The following is a 17,742-nucleotide window of genomic DNA, read 5'->3' on the forward strand; positions in this document are numbered from 1 at the left end:
AGCTATCAAGCCATGAAAAGATAGAGAGGAAACTTAAACACATAGTACTAAATTAAAGAGGCCAATCTAAAAAGGCTATATACTGTATGATTCCAACTACATGACATTCTAGGAAAGGCAAAACTATGGACACAGCCAAAATATCAGTGGTTGTCAAGGACTTGGGGTGGGGAGTAGAGACAGATAAATGGGTAGAGTACAGAAGGTTTTTTTTAAGGCAGCAAAACTATACTATATGATACTGTAATGGTGGAAAACAGATCATTAAACATTTTTCAAGTCTTATAGAATGAACAACACAAAAAGTGAACCCTAATATAAACCATGGACTTTAGTTGTTAATAATGAATCAATATTGGGGTACCTGGGTGGCTCAGTCAGTTAAGTATCTGACTCTTGATTGCAGCTCAGGTCTCAGGTCGTGAGATCAAGCCCCGCGTGGGGCTCCGCACTGAGCATGGAGCCTGCTTAAGATTCTCTCTCCCTCTGCCCCTCCCCCCGAAGCTTGCGGGCACTCACACTCTCTTTCTCTCTCAAAAAACAAACAACAAATGAATCAATATTGGCTCCTCAATTGTAACAAATGTACCACACCAATGCAAGATGTTAACAATAGGGGAAATTGAAGTATGGAGGGATGAGAGGGTATAAAGGAACTCTGTACATTCCATTTTCTGTAAACTTAAAAATGCTCCAAAAAATAGAGTTTATTAATTTTTTTTTAAATGCCAAAGTGAAAAAACTTTTCTTCCACCTATGTCATTTTATTAGTATCTTCAGTATATGTGTATGCCCTGTGTTTCCCAGCTTCCTCAGCTATGGTGTCCTATGGTGCTGAGTGTCTTATGGCCAGTGACCTCACAGTTTTTACCAAAAAGCTTGTTTTCATTGATATCACATAATAGCCACTCTATCCAAGTACAGTGATCCTTTCTGCTTAATTCTGTCAGGAATTTTCCCAGCAATCCCTTCTAGGGAAGCATTGGTCCTTGAATTTCCATTTCAAAAGATGCAGACTGATTTACTTGGCATATAGTTTCTATAGAGGAAGACTTCATTTGGGGAAGAAAGACTGAGCTAAAGTCTCCTCAGAAACTTTCTGAGATGTGTCCTCTCACACAGCCTGTTTCCCTAAGTGTAAGAATACAGGAAGTAGTAAAGACCTTTATGTCCTTGAGGAATCTTCTAAGAAGAGTGACCAATTTCATTGTGCTTATACTGATACTGACACTGATTTACTTTGTCGAAAGCTGTATTCCCAAGTGGCTATAATTATTAATGAACTCTAAAGGCATAAGTAGAAAACTGTTAGAACAAAACATCACTTAGCTGAAATTCTTGAATGAGTTATTCTTAACTGTTTATCTGAATAGTTAAATATCCCCATGTTATTGTTACTGGCTTTTTTTGGATTATAAAAGTAATATTGCTTATTGTAGAATATTTAGGAGATGAGCAAATAACATAAAAAATCATCTTTGAAATCTGGAAATGAGAATGTTGCCTTTTTAGACACACATAAAATTTTTGCCTTTTTATTATTTTGAATAAAAAGGTTTCTAAAGTGGGGGCACCTGGGTGGCTCAATCAAATAAGCATCTGACTCTTGATTTCAGCTCGGGTCATGATCCTCAGGCTCATGAGATTGAGCCTCTCATCAGGCTCCATCCTGAGTGTGGAGCCTGCTTAAGATTCTCTCTCTCTCTGCTCCCTCCACCCCCACCCCTCGCTCATGCACATTCTCTTTCTCTCAAAAAAAAAAAAAAAGTTTCTAAAGTGTATTGCATGGATCTTACAAAAGACTAAAAATGGAAGGAAACACATGTAGGATAGGTACAATAGCACTCTGTACTATCTGCAATTCTTCTGAAAATCTAAAATTATTTCCAAATAAAATGTTTAAAAACAACTGGAACAGGATGGATTAATACTTAAGGCATGGTAGTGGAACAAAAATGTAACTTTTTGGAAAAAACAAAGGTTGATCTCTACCAATCATCATACTCAAAGAATTTCCAGATGGAATAAAAAGTTAAATGACCACAAATGAACTAAAAGAAAGGGTAGTCTAATATTTATCTGATCTCATGGTGTGGAAGACCTTTCTCAGCTAAATTCAGTGGAAAATTTATTAACAAAAGGTTAATCTATCTGTATCACAATAAAAATAAAAGACAAATGACTAAGGAAAAGTATTTGCAACATATATAGTAGACAAACTGGGAATGTCTCTTAAAAATCAATAAAAGAAGAGAAGTATTCCAACAGAAAAATGGGTAAAAGTTGTCTTCAGTTTATAAAAAGAAATACAAATGGCTAGTAGGCATATAAACAAAAATGTTTTCAATATCCCTAATAACAAATAACTAAATTAAGACAAGATTCTGCCTTTAACTTTTCAAATTATCAAACAGAATTTTTTAATAGCAAGAATGCTATTGGGAGTGTACACTAATAAGATCTTTTTGAAAAGAAATTTGGCAATAAGTATGTAAAGCCTGAAAAAATATTAATTACCCTTAAAGAAATTTATCCTAAGGAAATTAAAAATGTGCACAATGATTAATGCCGTAAGAATTTTATAAAGATATTCATCACAGTGTTACTTATAATAAAAAAAATAGAAATAACCTAAATATCCAATACTAGGATTAAGTAAATTATGCTATACCCACATTTTTTTTTAAAGATTTTGTTTATTTATGTGACAGAGAGAGACACAGCGAGAGAGGGAACACAAGCAGGGGCAGAGGGAGAAGCAGGCTTCCCGCTGAACAGAGAGCCCCATGCTTAGCTCAATCCCAGGACCTGGGACCATGACCTGAGCCAAAGGCAGACACTTAACGACTGAGCCACCCAGGCACTCCTGCTATATCCACATTTAAAAAGCATGGCCTCTAGGAATATTTAAAAATATGGGAAAATAATATACTTTTTATTGCAGAAATAATAAAATAAGTAGAAAATACAGCAGTACAAAAAGGATATATACATATATAGTAGAAGTAATAGATACAATGAAAAGTAAACATTGGTCCTACCCCAATCCTCTAAGTCCCCTCCTCGAGGCAGCTTTCTTTGCTAGTTTTATTAAATCCATCCAGAAATATCCTGCACATGTATAAGTTTGTGTATGTATTAATATCCCAGTTTTTATCAAATGAGAATACTATATACTGTGCTTACTGTTTTTTACCCTTGGTCTTTCATTTACTCATATCTTGGACATTGCTTCATAGCAGCACATAGAGATCTACCTCATTCTGGCTAACTGCTTTATATTATTCCACTCCATGGATTTAGCCACTCCCCTCTTCAAATTGATGGGTTTTTTAACATAAATCATACAGTGTTTTTAAGAAGAAATATGGTTGATACTACCTTTGCCAAGTGATCAAACTTAACATCATCAAGGATGGAACAAACCCACACCATGTACCCCCAGTGAAATACTCTAAGAAGGACACAGCATCATTTCTGTGATACCCCTTCCAAACTTGTTAAACCTGAATCTAATCATGAAGAAACATTAGACAACCCAAATTGAGGGATATTAAGCAAAACAACTTAGCTGGACTCTTAAAAAATGCCAGTTTTCAACTACTGAATGGGAGGGGGTACTTTTTTAGATTAAAAGAGACTAAAGGAACATGGTAACTAAATGGAACTGTGATCCTGGATTAGATTTTGAAGCAGGAAAAAAAATCTATAAAGGATATTACTGTGACAAGCAAGGATACTTTAATATGTTCTGTATATTAGATATAGTATAGTATTAATATTAAGTTGGTCTTTTTTATTACAAACAATGCTGCAGTGAGTGTCCTTGTATATATGCCTTTGTACACATATATGCATAAATGTAGCTTAGAGGTCATTTCCAATTCTTAGAAGAATTGCTGAGCTTGAAGCCTTTGTGTACTTACAGGTTTTTGGTTTTGCTTTTTTAAGTTTATTTATTTAGGTAATCTGTACATCCGGTGTGGGGCTCAAATTTACGACCCCAAGATCAAAAGTCGCATGCTCTTCTGACTGAGCCAGCCAGGCACCGCTGTACACTTACAGTTTGGGTAGATATTGCCTAAGTGCCCTTCAAAAATAGTGCTAACTTACACTCCAGTATATAATTATGTTCACTCTCTTTCATAATACAGTGTATTAACTATTTTTATCTTTACTAATCTCTTAAGTGAAAAATGGTATTACATTGTTTAGGTAATATATATTAAGTGAAAAAGGGCTATATGACAATATCTATAGTATGATACCGAGATACATATGTGTGATTAATATTAATTAGATATTAATATCCAGAATACAAATTTGATTTGTTTTTTCCCGTCTCTGTAAGGTATCTTTGGAGAAACAGGAGTTTTCATTTCAGCATAGTTGAATATTTTAGTATTTTATTTTAGAGTTAGTTTGTGCTTTTTGTGTCTTATTTAAGAATCCTTCTTACCTCTACAACATTAGTATATTCTTTATTTTCTTTTAAAAGTCCTACAGTTTTGCCATTCACATTTAATTCCTTGATACATCTGGATTTTTTTAATATGGAATAAGGTAATTTTATTTTTCCAAATCAAAAATTAGTTGCCTAAACATTGTTTTCTAATAAACTGTCCTTTCACCATGTATTCATAATGCTAATTCCACTGAAGCTTAAGTTTCCACATTTGCATAGGCCCATTTCAGAACTATCTTTTCTTTTCCTTTGTACTATTTATCTATACCTATGACAATACCACACTGTACACTGTATTTATTATTATAGTTCTATAATAAGTGTTGGATCTGGTCTTTCCTACCTTGTTTTTCTTCAGTAGGAATGTTTGGCTATTCTTGATGCTTTGTTTTTCATACAGATTTTAGGATCAACTTGTCAGTTCCCTAAAAACTTGTTGAGACTTTGATTTTGTATTCATGAATCTTCTTATCCAAGAACCTGGTATATCTCTCTATTTATTTAGGTCCTTTATAATGTTGCTTGATAAGGATTTATAATTTTCTTCATTAGAGACTGGCATAATTTATGTTGCTTTTGTATCTTTTTTTCAAGTTTCTTTTGTTTTCTGATATATATATATGAATAGTTGCTGATATATATATGAATAATTGATTTTTGTATAGTTTTCTTATAACTAGCAATCTTTCCAAAGTCCCTTAAGTCCAGCAATTTATAGATTATTTGGGGTTTTCTTTTTTCTTTTCTTTTTAGATTTATTTATTTATTTGAGAATGGGGGAGGGGCAGAGGGAGAGAGAGAATCTCAAGAAGACTTCGCGCTGAGCCCAGAGCACAACGTGGGGCTCAGTCCCACGACCCCGAAATCATGACCCGAGCTGAAATCAGTAGTCTGGACGCTTAACCGACTGAGCCACCCAGGCGCCCATATTTGGGGTTTTCTATATACAATCCTCTCAACTGAAAATAACAACAAATTTATTTCATATTTTACACTTTTTAATTTTTTTTCTTAGTCTTATTGCTCTTGCTAGGATCTCCATGTTATATTAAATAGCACTGATTTTTCTTTATAATGGAACTATATGTGTTTTATTTACTTCTTAATTCTACTGTTTTACTATTTTTTCCTACTTTTTCTACATTTATTGGTTATTACTTTTACAATCAAGAAAAAAAAATTTTCCCTTGCTTTCTTGAACTAAATAGGCTCTAAGTGAAGTTCTAAGGGGCGGTCATTGAAAGTGTAATATACATGACCATGGAAGCTGCTATTGCTTCAAGTCTTGTACCAGAGGTATTACTCTATTTCACATTGTTAGTTTCCTCTGACCTTTAAATTATATGGCTTAAAAACTACTTCAAACACATATACATTTGTCTATATTGTCAGGTAAACAAATATATAAGAATTAAATTTAGCATAAAATGTGATTTTTAAAGAAAATTACATATATTCTAAAAATGCTTTTCAAGTGTTTTTCTCTCCATATACATATTATGGTCTGTTTTTTTTTTTTTTAAGATTTTATTTATTTATTTGAGAGAGAGAGAATGAGAGACAGAGAGCATGAGAGGGAGGAGGGTCAGAGGGAGAAGCAGACTCCCTGCCGAGCAGGGAGCCCGATGCGGGACTCGATCCCGGGACTCCAGGATCATGACCTGAGCCGAAGGCAGTCGCTTAACCAACTGAGCCACCCAGGCGCCCCATATTATGGTCTGTTATGGTCTGTATATTAAAAGGCTTTGGGGACTATATAAGAAATAAAGAGATAATCACTGATATGTACTTATGCAGTATCGTTGGAGAAGCAATTTGAGATAATACAAGATGCTAACACTTGTAAAAGGTGAATTATTAAATTTCATTCTTCCATTGTGTTCAGAAAAGATGCATGATATGATTTTGATCTTTTTGTATTTATTGAGACTTGTTTTGTGGCCTAACATGTGATCTATTCTGGAGAATGTTCCATGTGTGCTTGAAAAGAATGTGTATTCCACTGTTTTTGGATGGAATGTTCTGTATATATGTTATGTCCATCTGGTCCTGTGTGTCATTCAAAGCCACTGTTTCCTTGTTGATTTTTCTGTCTGGATGATCTATCCATTGATGTCAGTGGGATGTTAAAGTCCCCTACTGTTGCTGTATTACTAATAACTTTCTTCCTTTGTGTCTATTAATAGTTGCTTTATATATTTAGGTGCTCCTGTGTGCCTGTGTTGGGTGCATAGCTATTTACGATTGTTAAATCTTCTTGTTGAATTGTTGAATTGTTATATCTTCTTGTTGAATTGTTGAATTGTGTCCTTTATGTAGACAGAGAAAGCTCTGTTGTTTTAAAGTCTATTTTGCCCAGGGGCACCTGGGTGGCTCAGTCCGTTGAGTGTCTGACTCTTGATCTCAATTCAGGTCTTGATCTCAGGGTCATGAGTTCAAGCCTCACCTTGAGCTCCATGCTGGGCACTGACCCTACTTAAAAGACAAATAAATAAATAATGTCTATTTTGTCCAATGTAAGTATTGCTACCCCAGCTTTCTTTTTACTTCCATTTGCACGGTAAATATATTTCCATCCTTTCACTTCCAATCTGCATGTGTTTTTAGGTCTGAAGTGAATCTCTTGTCAGCAACATATACATAGGTCTTATTTTTTCATCCATTCAGTCACCCTGTCTAGATTAGAGCATTTAGTCCATTTACATTTAAAGTAATTATTGGTAAGTATGTACTTTTTGCCATTTTGTTACTTGTTTTCTGGTTGTTTTTCTAGTTCCTCTCTGTTCCTTTCTTCTTTTCTTGCTCTCTTTCCTTGTAGTTTGATGGCTTTTTTTAGTGTTATGTTTGGATTCCTTCCTGTTTATTTATCTTTTCTTTATTAGACACAAGAAAAAATCTGGAAAGAACACAGATATATGGAGGCTAAATAACATGCTACTAAACAATGAATGGGTCAACCAAGAAATCAAAGAGGAAATAAAAAAATACATGGTACAGGGGCGCCTGGGTGGCTCAGTCATTTAAGCGCGTCTGCCTTCGGCTCAGGTCATGATCCCAGGGTCCTGGGATCAAGCCCCGCATCGGGCTCTCTGCTCAGCAGGGAGCCTGCTTTTCCCTCTCCCTCTGCCTGCTGCTCCCCCTGCTTGTGTTCTCTCTCTCTCTCTCTCCCTCTCTCTGTCAAATAAATAAATAAAATATTAAAAAAAAAAATACATGGTACAAATGAAAATGAAAACAAAATGATCCAAAATCTTTGGTATGCAGCAAAAGCTGTTTTAAGAGGGAAGATTATAGCAATACAGGCCTACCTCAAGAACCAAGAAAAGAAAAATCTCGAATAAACAACCTAACCTTATACCTAAAGAAACTAGAAAAGCCAGCAGAAGGAAGGAAATAATAAAGATTAGAGCAGAAATAAATGAAACAGAAACTTAAAAAACAATAGAACAGATCAATGAAATCAGAAGCTTGTTCTTTGAAAAGATCAACAAAATTGATAAGACTCATCAAGAAGAGAGGACTCACATAAATAAAATCGGAAATGAAGGAGAAACAACAACCAACACCACAGAAATACAAAGGTTTATAAGAATATTATGAAAACTTATATGCCAATTGGACAGCCTAGAAGAAATGGATAAATTCCTGGAAATGTATAACTTTCCAAAACTGAATCAGGAAGAAATTGAAAATTTGAACAGACCTATTACTAGCAATGAAATTGAATCAGTAAGCAAAACAAACAATAACAACAACAACAACAAAAAAAAAAAAACCTTAATTCTTCCAAGTTCATAAAATCTGTGTGGCATGGTTTTCCTATTTTATGACAACCAGAAAAGCTAAGTCATTCTTTTTGTTGTGAATGTTGAATGAAAAATGATAGAGTCTACTGGGCTTTTAGTTCCACCCACCATGAAAACTATTGGTGAAGGAACTATGGGAAAGAAAAAATTGACTTACAGACTTTGTTCATTTCTTTCTAAAATATCCCTAGCTCTTAAGTGTCTCGATTAAGGCTTTCATACCTACTGACAATATTTCTCACTTTTCTTTAAATGACACTGAGGAAATTCTAGGTATTATATCTCTAATATGGTAACTACATAAAATAGACAAATTGAGTCAGGAAATTATATTGCCTTTTGCCCACACCAGCCATCCCACCTCTATGTGCTTTGAGGAAACTAGCCTAGCACCTCCTCTCTGCGCAGTTTAAATGCATGTTTCCAGTCTCATCTCAGATAATGCATTCAGTTATGCTAAAATCGGTCAGTCTCCTTAACATTGGTAAAAGAAAAATCCAAATGAAAGTAACCAGAAGGTAAGAAGCTGTACTAATTGCTAGTGGACAGAGGTTTATTCTGATAGCTCTGGATCTGTGATTGTTCCAAGATTCAGAGCCAGCCAACGCTAGCCCTAGGAACCAAATTCATTGTCAATGAGAAGTCTTCACCCACCGTATGCCTCAACAGCTTGAGACCTAAGATCCATGACATGACCCAAATTTCAGAAGAGTCAGAGAGGCTGTGGGAATAAGCCTATCGGTAGAAGGATTAGAAAGGAGTTCTACAGATACCAGAGAGGAGGAACCAAAGTAGAAAGGCACAACTGGCTCAGCGTATGAGTTCCTGATTGGAAACCTGTTCTGATGTTTCTTGTTCTCTAATGTTATGCCTCCTGTTTTTGTTCTCTTGACCATGTTGGAAGGCATATATGCAGAACCTTACCCTTCGTTTTCAAGATAATGTACTGATGAGGACCATAAGAACCAGGAAAAAAGCACCAACAAAAAGGATTCCTGGGCGACTTTTTCATGTTGAGCACACATGCCAAGTCAGTCATGTAAGATTTTTCTTGTTGAATTCCTGATAGGCCCAAAATCTTTACTAAAAGAGAGCAAACTTCTTTTTTGATATATATCTGCAAGCCATATTTATCTGTTATAGTGTGTGCCAACCATACTCTTTAAAATTCACCACATTCAGTGAATAAGATATGAATAATCACTTTGTTTCCTTGCTGAATAGTATTTGTATATATTAATAGCATATTGCTATTGTTGATATTTTTCCCTACCTAAAAAAATACTTTATTAGAATAAAATCCCCAAAATGCAAATAACTTTTAAAAATAGAGGAAGACCAAAAATCCTTTAGAAGAATAAGTGAAAGATAAGAACAAACCAGAGATTTGTTCTTTAGACGTATAAAATGTTCAGCCTCACTCATAATAAGAGAAATGCAAATTAAAATGACATTGAGATATCATTTCTAACCCATTGGCAAAATCAAAGTACACTCTGTTGGTGAGGTTGTGGGGAAACGAGCACTCTTAAACATTACTAGTGGAAATACAAAGTCATTCAACTTCTATGAAAGGGGATTTGGCAGTCTAACAAAACTACTTATGTATCTACTCTTCAACCCAAAAATTCTACTTCTAGAAATTTATCCTGAAGATAAATCACCCCTCAACAACACAAAGATATATATGCAAAAGGTTATCCATTGTGGCATTCTTTGTGACTGCAAAGCATTGGAAACTATATCCAGGTAATCAAAATGAACATCACCGGTGACTAGCAACTGGACATAATGTGCCTCTAAATGTGATACCCTGAGAAGGACACAACATAATTTTTCTAGTATTCTGGCCAGAAATGCATAATCTGAATTAAATCATGAGGAAATACCAGTCAAACCCAAAATGAGAATCACTCTGCTAGATAGGAGGTAGGGGAAGACTGTATGCCTCAAAAATGTCCCCGTCACAGGGTCCCCTGGGTGGCTCAGTCGGTTAAGCGTCTGCCTTCGGCTCAGGTCATGATCCCAGGGTCCTGGGATCGAGTCCCGCATCGGGCTCCCTCCTCAGCGGGAGCCTGCTTCTCCCTCTGCCTCTGCCTCTCTCTCTCTCTCTCTCTGACTCTCATGAATAAATAAATAAAACATTAAAAAAAAAAACACACATTATTTGGGAGTGCCTGTCTGGCTCAGGCAGTAGCACATGCGACTCTTGATCTCAGGATTGTGAGTTCAAATCCCCATGTTCGGTGTAGAGATTACTTAAAAATAAAAACATCTTTAACAACAACAACAACAAAAGAACATTATTGGATCATTGACAAAACTGGGATATGGAGAGTAAAATTAGATAACGGTATTCTAACAGTGTTACTGAAGTTAATAACTGTGGTTATATAAGAGAATAATTCTCAGGAAACACCAATGTATTTAAAGGTAAAGAAGCATGATAAATGCAAATACAGCAAAAACCTGTATAAAGAGAAAGTATATGTGCACAAAAGGAGTAAAATGTTAACAAGTGCATCTGGGTAAAGGATATGTGGATGTTTTTCACATTATTTTTATTCTTGCAACTTTTCTGTGAATTTGAAATTATTTCCAAATAAAGCATTTTATTCAAAATACATTTTGGTCAGCTAATAATTAAAAATTCTAACTTAAAAAATTACATTGGGAAACATTGCAGTAAGTCAAATAAGCCAGACACAAAAGGACAAATATTGTGTGATCCTACTCATATGAGGTACCTAGAATAGGCAAATTCGTAGAGACAGAAAGTAGAGTAGCAGTTGCCAGAGGCCAGAAGTATGGCGGAATTAGAGAGTTACTGTTTAAAGAATATAGAGTTTCTGTTGAAGTGATGAAAAAGTTCTGGAAATTGATAAAAGTGACAATTACACAACTTTGCAAAATGATCTTAATGCCATGAATTGCACACTTAAAAATGGTTAAAATGGTAAACTAGGTTATATATATCTTTTACACAATAAAAAATTATCTTAGAATGTTTATTCATGTTATAATAGGATTCCTTATGATTCTTAACATATAAACTCCCTTTGTTTAAACCATTTTACACAACCTTTAAGATTCACATCAGCTACTATATGAAGGTTCCACTTACAATCAATTATATAACATCTGTAGTTTTTCTCAGCTGGGTTTTCAAAATAGATTATTGAAAACTGTTATTCACCTGGGGCAAAGGTCTTAGCTTTTTCCTGCATTCAGGCTTTCCAGTTGTCAACGCAAATGTCTCTTCAGAGCACTTCACTTCAGACATCAACTAGCTCTTCTCTTAGAAAGAGGATGCTGGTACTTATGCTTCACAAAAATATTTCATAAACGTAAGCTTTTCTTTTTCTCACAAAGATCATACCAGAAGGAATGAGGAAAACAGATGTTGCATGTAAGGCTTCCCATAGACGTGTTTCCATTGTAAGCTGATCTGACTCTGAATTTGGTGTGTGCTTCATTCACTGTGTGGGCTGAGCATTTTAGTCTCACAGTTTGGCTGAAAGTTAACGTTGACCTTTGACTGTTACCTGAAAACTCAAATGATAAAATACTCTTACTAAACCTCTTGAGGGAGTGATTTCACATTCTAAGCAAATGTCTTCAAAATATGTCACTCCATTAACCAAATTAATTTTATTCTTTGGTTGGGAATACTTATTTTACTAGATACAGAGCATTCCCCAAATCTGACAGGGAAAAAGCTTGTGTGGTCAGAGCGGTAGAGAAGAAAGGACATAAATCTCTTAAAATGCTCTCTACAGGTCATTATACACAGCTTCTCAATTAATCTTCACCCCCAGCAGGCTGCCAGGGCCTAGGGAACAGCCTGGAAGCCTGGCTACAGAACAGTTTCTCATTATCTGTTCTTCTGAGTATTTGAGTACTGCTAAGCAGCTCATGTTTTCCCTAGAGGGAAAGTAGCCCCAGATTCTTCTGTTCTTGACCTGTCTTATTTGTAACTATAACACTTTCTCCCTTTTTTCTTCTTTTATAGTTTTATTTTAGTGTAACTGATATACAATAAACTGCACATATTTAAAGGGTATAATTTTGCAAATGTTAACATAACATACATCCATGAAACCATCACTGTAGACATATCCACTACTCCCATGCTCTTTTGTAATCCTGGCTTCCTTCCTCTTCTCATCCACATTTGGATCATTTCCAGTTTGGGGCTTTTATAAATAAAGCTGCTGTGAACATTCACTACAAATCTTTGGTGTGAATATATGCTTTCATTTACCTTGAGTTAAATGCCTAGAAATAGAATGACTAGGTCATATGGTAAATGTATGTTTGACTTTTTAAGACACTGACATATGGTTTTCAAAGTGGTATTAATAATTTTATATTCCCACTATCAATATATGAGAGTTCCAAATGACCCAAACCCTTGTCAACACTTGTTATGGTCAGTCTTTTTAGTTTTAGCCATTCTAGTGGGTTGACAGTAGTATTTAATTGTGGTTTTTAATTTGCATTTCTCTAATGAGTAATGGTGTTGAACATCTTTTCCTGAGCTTATTTGGCATTTGTTTATCTTCTTTGCTAAAATGTTAATTCAATTCTTTTGAACCCATTTTTTATTGGGTTGTTTCTTATTACAGAGTTGTAGAAGTATTTAATTTGGCAAAGTCCAGTTATTTTTTCCTATGTAAAAGTTTGTACTTTTTATGTCTTACTTAAGAGATTTTTTGGCAAATTCAAAATCACTAAGATTTTCTATGTTTCCTTCTCAGAGTTTTATAGTTTTAGCTCTTACATTTAGATCTGTGATCCATTTCAAGTTAATTTCTGTAGGTGATGTGAGGTAGGTAAGGGTTAAAGTGGTTTGTTTTTTTTTTTTTTTTAAATATGCCATCCAGCTGTTCTAAGACCATTTGTTTAAAAAATTTTCTTTTCTCCACTGGATTGCTTTGATACTTTTGTCAAAAATCAATTGATGTTATAGAAGTAGGTTTATTTCTGGACTCTTTGTGCAGTTGCATTGATCTGTTTTTCTTTATGCCAGTAGCATAGTGTCTTGATTATTTTAGTTCTATAATAAGTTTTAACTCAGGTAGTCTTGTTTTTAAAGATGTGTTTGACTAATCTTAGTCTTTTGCATATCCACATAAATATTGGAATCAGTTTTTCAGTTTCTATAAGAAAAGCCTGCTGGAGGGATGCCTAGATGGCTTAGTTGGTTAAGCATCTGCCTTCGGCTCAGGTCATGATATTGGGGTCCTGGGATTAAGTCCCACATCGGGCTCCCTGCTCAACTGGAAGCCTGCTTCTCCCTCTGCCTGCCACTCTCCCTGTTTGTGTTTCTCTCTCTCTCTCTCTGACAAATAAATAAAATCTTTTATTTTTTTATTTATTATTTTTTAAAGATTTTATTTATTTATTTGACAGAGAGAGAGCACAAGTAGGCAGAGTGGTAGACAGAGGGAGAAGGAGAAGCAGGCTCCCTGCTGAGCAGGGAGCCCGATGCGGGGCTCGATCCCAGGACCCTGGGATCATGACCTGAGCCGAAGGCAGACGCTTAACGACTGAGCCACCCAGGCACCCCAATAAATAAAATCTTTTAAAAAAAGAAAAGCCTGCTGGAATTTTCCACAGAAAATTTTCTTAGAGCTGTTGACAATATTGAATCTCCTGACCCGTGAACACTTTCTATCTCTCCATTTTTGTAGGTTTCTTTTACTACTATTTTTGGCATTGTTTTGTCATTTTTCAGTGTGCAGGTCTTATACTTTTATCAGTTACTACACATATTTCATGGTATGGTGAAAGCTATTTTTAATATCAATTTCTAACTGTTGGTGGTACATACAGTTGCTATATATACACACAGTATGGTGTGTATATAGTATGGAAATTCAATTGATTTTTGTGTAGTGATCTTGTATCCTGCAACTTTACTAAAGTCACTTCCTAGTTCTAGTAACTTTTTTCTAGATTCCATAGGCTATTTTACAAAGACCAATAATTTCTCAATCTGAGATTATAGACATTGTAAGATTTTTAGCAGCATCCCTCATTCTACTCACTAAATGCCAGTAGCACCCTCTGCCCCAGTTGTGAAAACCAAAAATTGCCAGACATTGCCAAATGTCCTGGTGATGTGGGGGCAGAGCAAAATTATCCACTATTGAGAACCAAAGGCTTAGACAATCATACCATCTGCAAATAAAGACAGTTTTACTTCTTTCTCCATCTTGATGCCTTTTTTTAAAAATGTGAAACATTCCACGAATTTACTTATCATCTTTGTGCAAGGGCCATGCTAATCTTCTCTGTATTATTCCAATTTTAGTATATGTGCTGCCAAAGTTAGCACTTGATACCTTTTATTTATTTCTTTTGTTTGCCTTATTGCACTGGCTAAAGTGTCCAGTACAGTGTTTAAGAACAAACATTTTTGTCTTGTTCTTGATCTTAAGGGGAAAACATTCCATCATCCACCATTAATAATTTTAACTGTAAATTTTTTAAGTGCCCTTTTTCAAGGTGAGCAAGTTCCCTTCTATTCCTAGGTTGCTTAAAGTTGTTATTAGAAATGTATGTTGGATTTTGCCAAATGCTTTTTCTTCTTGCATTAGATGATCCTATGGTTTTGTTAGTTATGCTAAATTATATTGACTAATTTTTGAATGTTAAACCAACCTTGCATTCCTAGGTGGGTTTATAATAATAAATTATTATATTTTTAAATATACTATTGGATTTGATTTGCTAAGATTTTCTTTAAAATATTTGCATCTTGGGGTGCCTGGGTGGCTCAGTCGTTAAGCGTCTGCCTTCGGCTCAGGTCATGATCCCAGGGTCCTGGGATCGAGCCCCGCATCGGGCTCCTTGCTCCACAGGAAGCCTGCTTCTCCCTCTCCCACTCCCCTTGCTTGTGTTCCCTCTCTCACTGTGTCTCTCTCTGTCAAAAAATAAATAAAATCTTTAAAATAAAATAAAATATTTGCATCTTTTTTTATTTTGGTGTCAGAGTAATGCTGGCCTCAAGGAATAAGTTAAGAAGTATTTTCAGTTTTCAGCTTTCTGAAGAGGTTATTGTATAGGACTAATATTATTTTTACTTCTTAAATATTTGGTAGAATTCACCAGTGACATCACCTGGGCCTGGAATTGTCTTTATGGGAAGCTTTTTAACTGTAAAATCAATATATTTAATAGGTGCAAAGCTAATCAGGTTATCTATGTCTTCCTGAGCTTGAGCTTTGATAGTTTGTGTCTTTCCAGGAATTTGTCCAATTCATCAACTTGTCAAATCTATTGGCACACAGTTGGTAATGTTTCTTTATTATTCTCTTAGTGTATGTAGATTCTATAGTGACATCATCTCTCTTATTCCCAATACTGATAATGTATGTCTTCTCTCTCTTATTTGCTGATCATTCTGCCTACATGTTTAATTTTGTCCTACTTAGACTCCCAAATCCATCTCCTCAACTCAGTGAGACTGTTGAGCTCTGCCTAGGTTGTCGCTCCTTGTGTTGTAGCCTAGTAACTCTCTCTAGGTGGTAAGCTAGAGCAATTTTACAGTTTATCCCATTTGTTTCCCTTCTTCCATGGATCTTCTACAGTATTTGAAAAACCTTGTTTCATTTACTTTGTCTTTGAGTTGTTTCTGGAGAAAGCGTAGCGTGGTTCCTTTTATTTCATCTTGGTCAGAAACAGAAGTCCTCAACACTACTTTCTACTTTATCACATTTATTTTAATGTCAAGCTGGTCCATGATGTTTGACTATAGAAATCACTTCACTGTTGCTTCTTGGAGTAAAAGGGAGATGTAAGGTCCTTTGTAACTCTTCAGCTCTTAAATCTGTACTTGGAGAGACATCCAGATGATAGAATTTTGTCCAAAAGCAATGTGCTAGGAATAACAACATGTAAGGAACCCAGACAGATAGAGAGGGATAACTAATACCTTCTCGGCTGTAAAAACCCAAGGTAATATTATTTGGCCAGTACTTCTTACTCACAACCTCTTAATCTCAAAACTAAAGGAAAGCATGATGATGCTTTAGGCATACAAAGTCTAGAACGACTTGATGGTGAGTCGTCATGTCCCAACTTGAGCTCTTTAAAAGAAATATCGAGGGAAGCTCATGATGTTTGGAGGAAGAACTCTCTAACACTTGAGGTTTAACACTTAACTATCAACACTGAAGAAAGGGATAGGTACATAGACTAATTTTTGGCCTGACCCAAAATGACCTTTCTCATGCTGTTATAATAGCAATACTCATGTTCTTCCCTTTTGTCTGTGTTCCAGGTTTTCTGTCTCAACTGGTCTCTGACAAGCCCCTGACTGAATGCATCCGTGCTGGTCACTATGCTGCAAGCGTCATAATTAGGCGGACTGGCTGCACTTTTCCTGAGAAGCCAGACTTCCACTGATAGAAAAGCAGGAAACCCAAGCCCAGGAGAATAGACACTGCCCTGATTGCTTCCTGGGAATTCCCGTATTAATAAAGAAGAAAATTATCTGCCATCTTTTCCTACTATAATAATATTCATTCTTAATTTAGGGAATACAGTAATGCTCAGTAGAATCTTTATTCTCTCAACAACCTAAAAAAATAATGTCAATTTCCATAGTTTGATAGTGCCACTTAAATGTTGATTAAACAGGAATATAACATTTCAATGGAAATTTTTATTTCATTTCCAATTACTTTGTAAATTCATGTGTATTTAGCAAATTGATCAGTTTTTACATTTCTGCTTTGAATGCAGATGCAATTTAATATAATAGATTTTTAAACAGGAATTAATTCTAACACATCAATCTTCAGCTTTTTATACAAGTATATTTAATTTAGGAGTGTGTGTATGTATATATGTACGTGTGTATATGCATACATACATATATGTGTACCACATATATAAATGATAAACGGTCAAATAAGGTACAGAAATATATATCTTGCCAAGTTATGCCAAATAATCTCTTTAGCACATACTCAAACATGTAATAAACTTTGGATAATTAAATAATTTGCCAAATTATGTAATATTACAGTATTCAAATTATAATCTTATATTTACCTATGATACTCTGTGATTTGATACAAATAAAAACATCATATGGGAATTTTTTCTGTCTTTGCTCTGTGCTCAATAAACTAAGGAAGTAAGATCATTATTTAATATTAGGCCCCAAAATGATATCTAATTCATTGATGGTGATAGAAAGAACAACATAATACATTGAAAAATAAATTAGCATTTGAGACCAGTAAGTCACTGTTTTAAGGAAAATGGAATTGCATAATAGAACCTCTGGAGTCAGACTTAATTGCCTTTATATAACCTTGTGCAAATTACTCAGCCTCTTTTTTTTTTAATTTTATTTATTTGACAGAGAGAGCACAAGTAGGAGGAGCAGCAGAGGGGGAGGGAGAAACATACTCCCCGCTGAGGAGGGAGCCCTACACGGGGCTCAATCCCAGG

At 35.2% G+C, this 17,742-nt stretch overlaps 1 protein-coding gene and 1 non-coding gene across 5 annotated transcripts in view; one reads left to right on the top strand and one right to left on the bottom strand.

Moving 5' to 3' along the window:
* ADK (adenosine kinase) overlaps positions 1-17,383 on the top strand; it is a 506,764-nt gene extending 489,381 nt beyond the window's left edge. For 2 of the 4 annotated variants that reach the window (XM_032423647.1, XM_032423648.1), the window contains exon 10: positions 16,562-17,146. In XM_032423647.1, the coding sequence (XP_032279538.1) occupies positions 16,562-16,686 (125 nt within the window). In that variant the 3' untranslated portion in view covers positions 16,687-17,146. Of the gene's footprint in view, positions 1-16,561 lie in introns of all 4 variants that reach the window. The other 2 variants (XM_032423645.1, XM_032423646.1) reach the window with 2 other exon arrangements.
* On the bottom strand, positions 14,508-14,614 carry LOC116644420. Its single transcript, XR_004301740.1, has one exon. It is a non-coding gene; the product is annotated as a U6 spliceosomal RNA (small nuclear RNA).
* Positions 17,384-17,742: the final 359 nt, after the last annotated feature.

Source organism: Phoca vitulina, unplaced genomic scaffold, assembly GCF_004348235.1.
Source record: "Phoca vitulina isolate PV1807 unplaced genomic scaffold, GSC_HSeal_1.0 scaffold29, whole genome shotgun sequence".
NCBI classification, from domain to species: domain Eukaryota; kingdom Metazoa; phylum Chordata; class Mammalia; order Carnivora; family Phocidae; genus Phoca; species Phoca vitulina.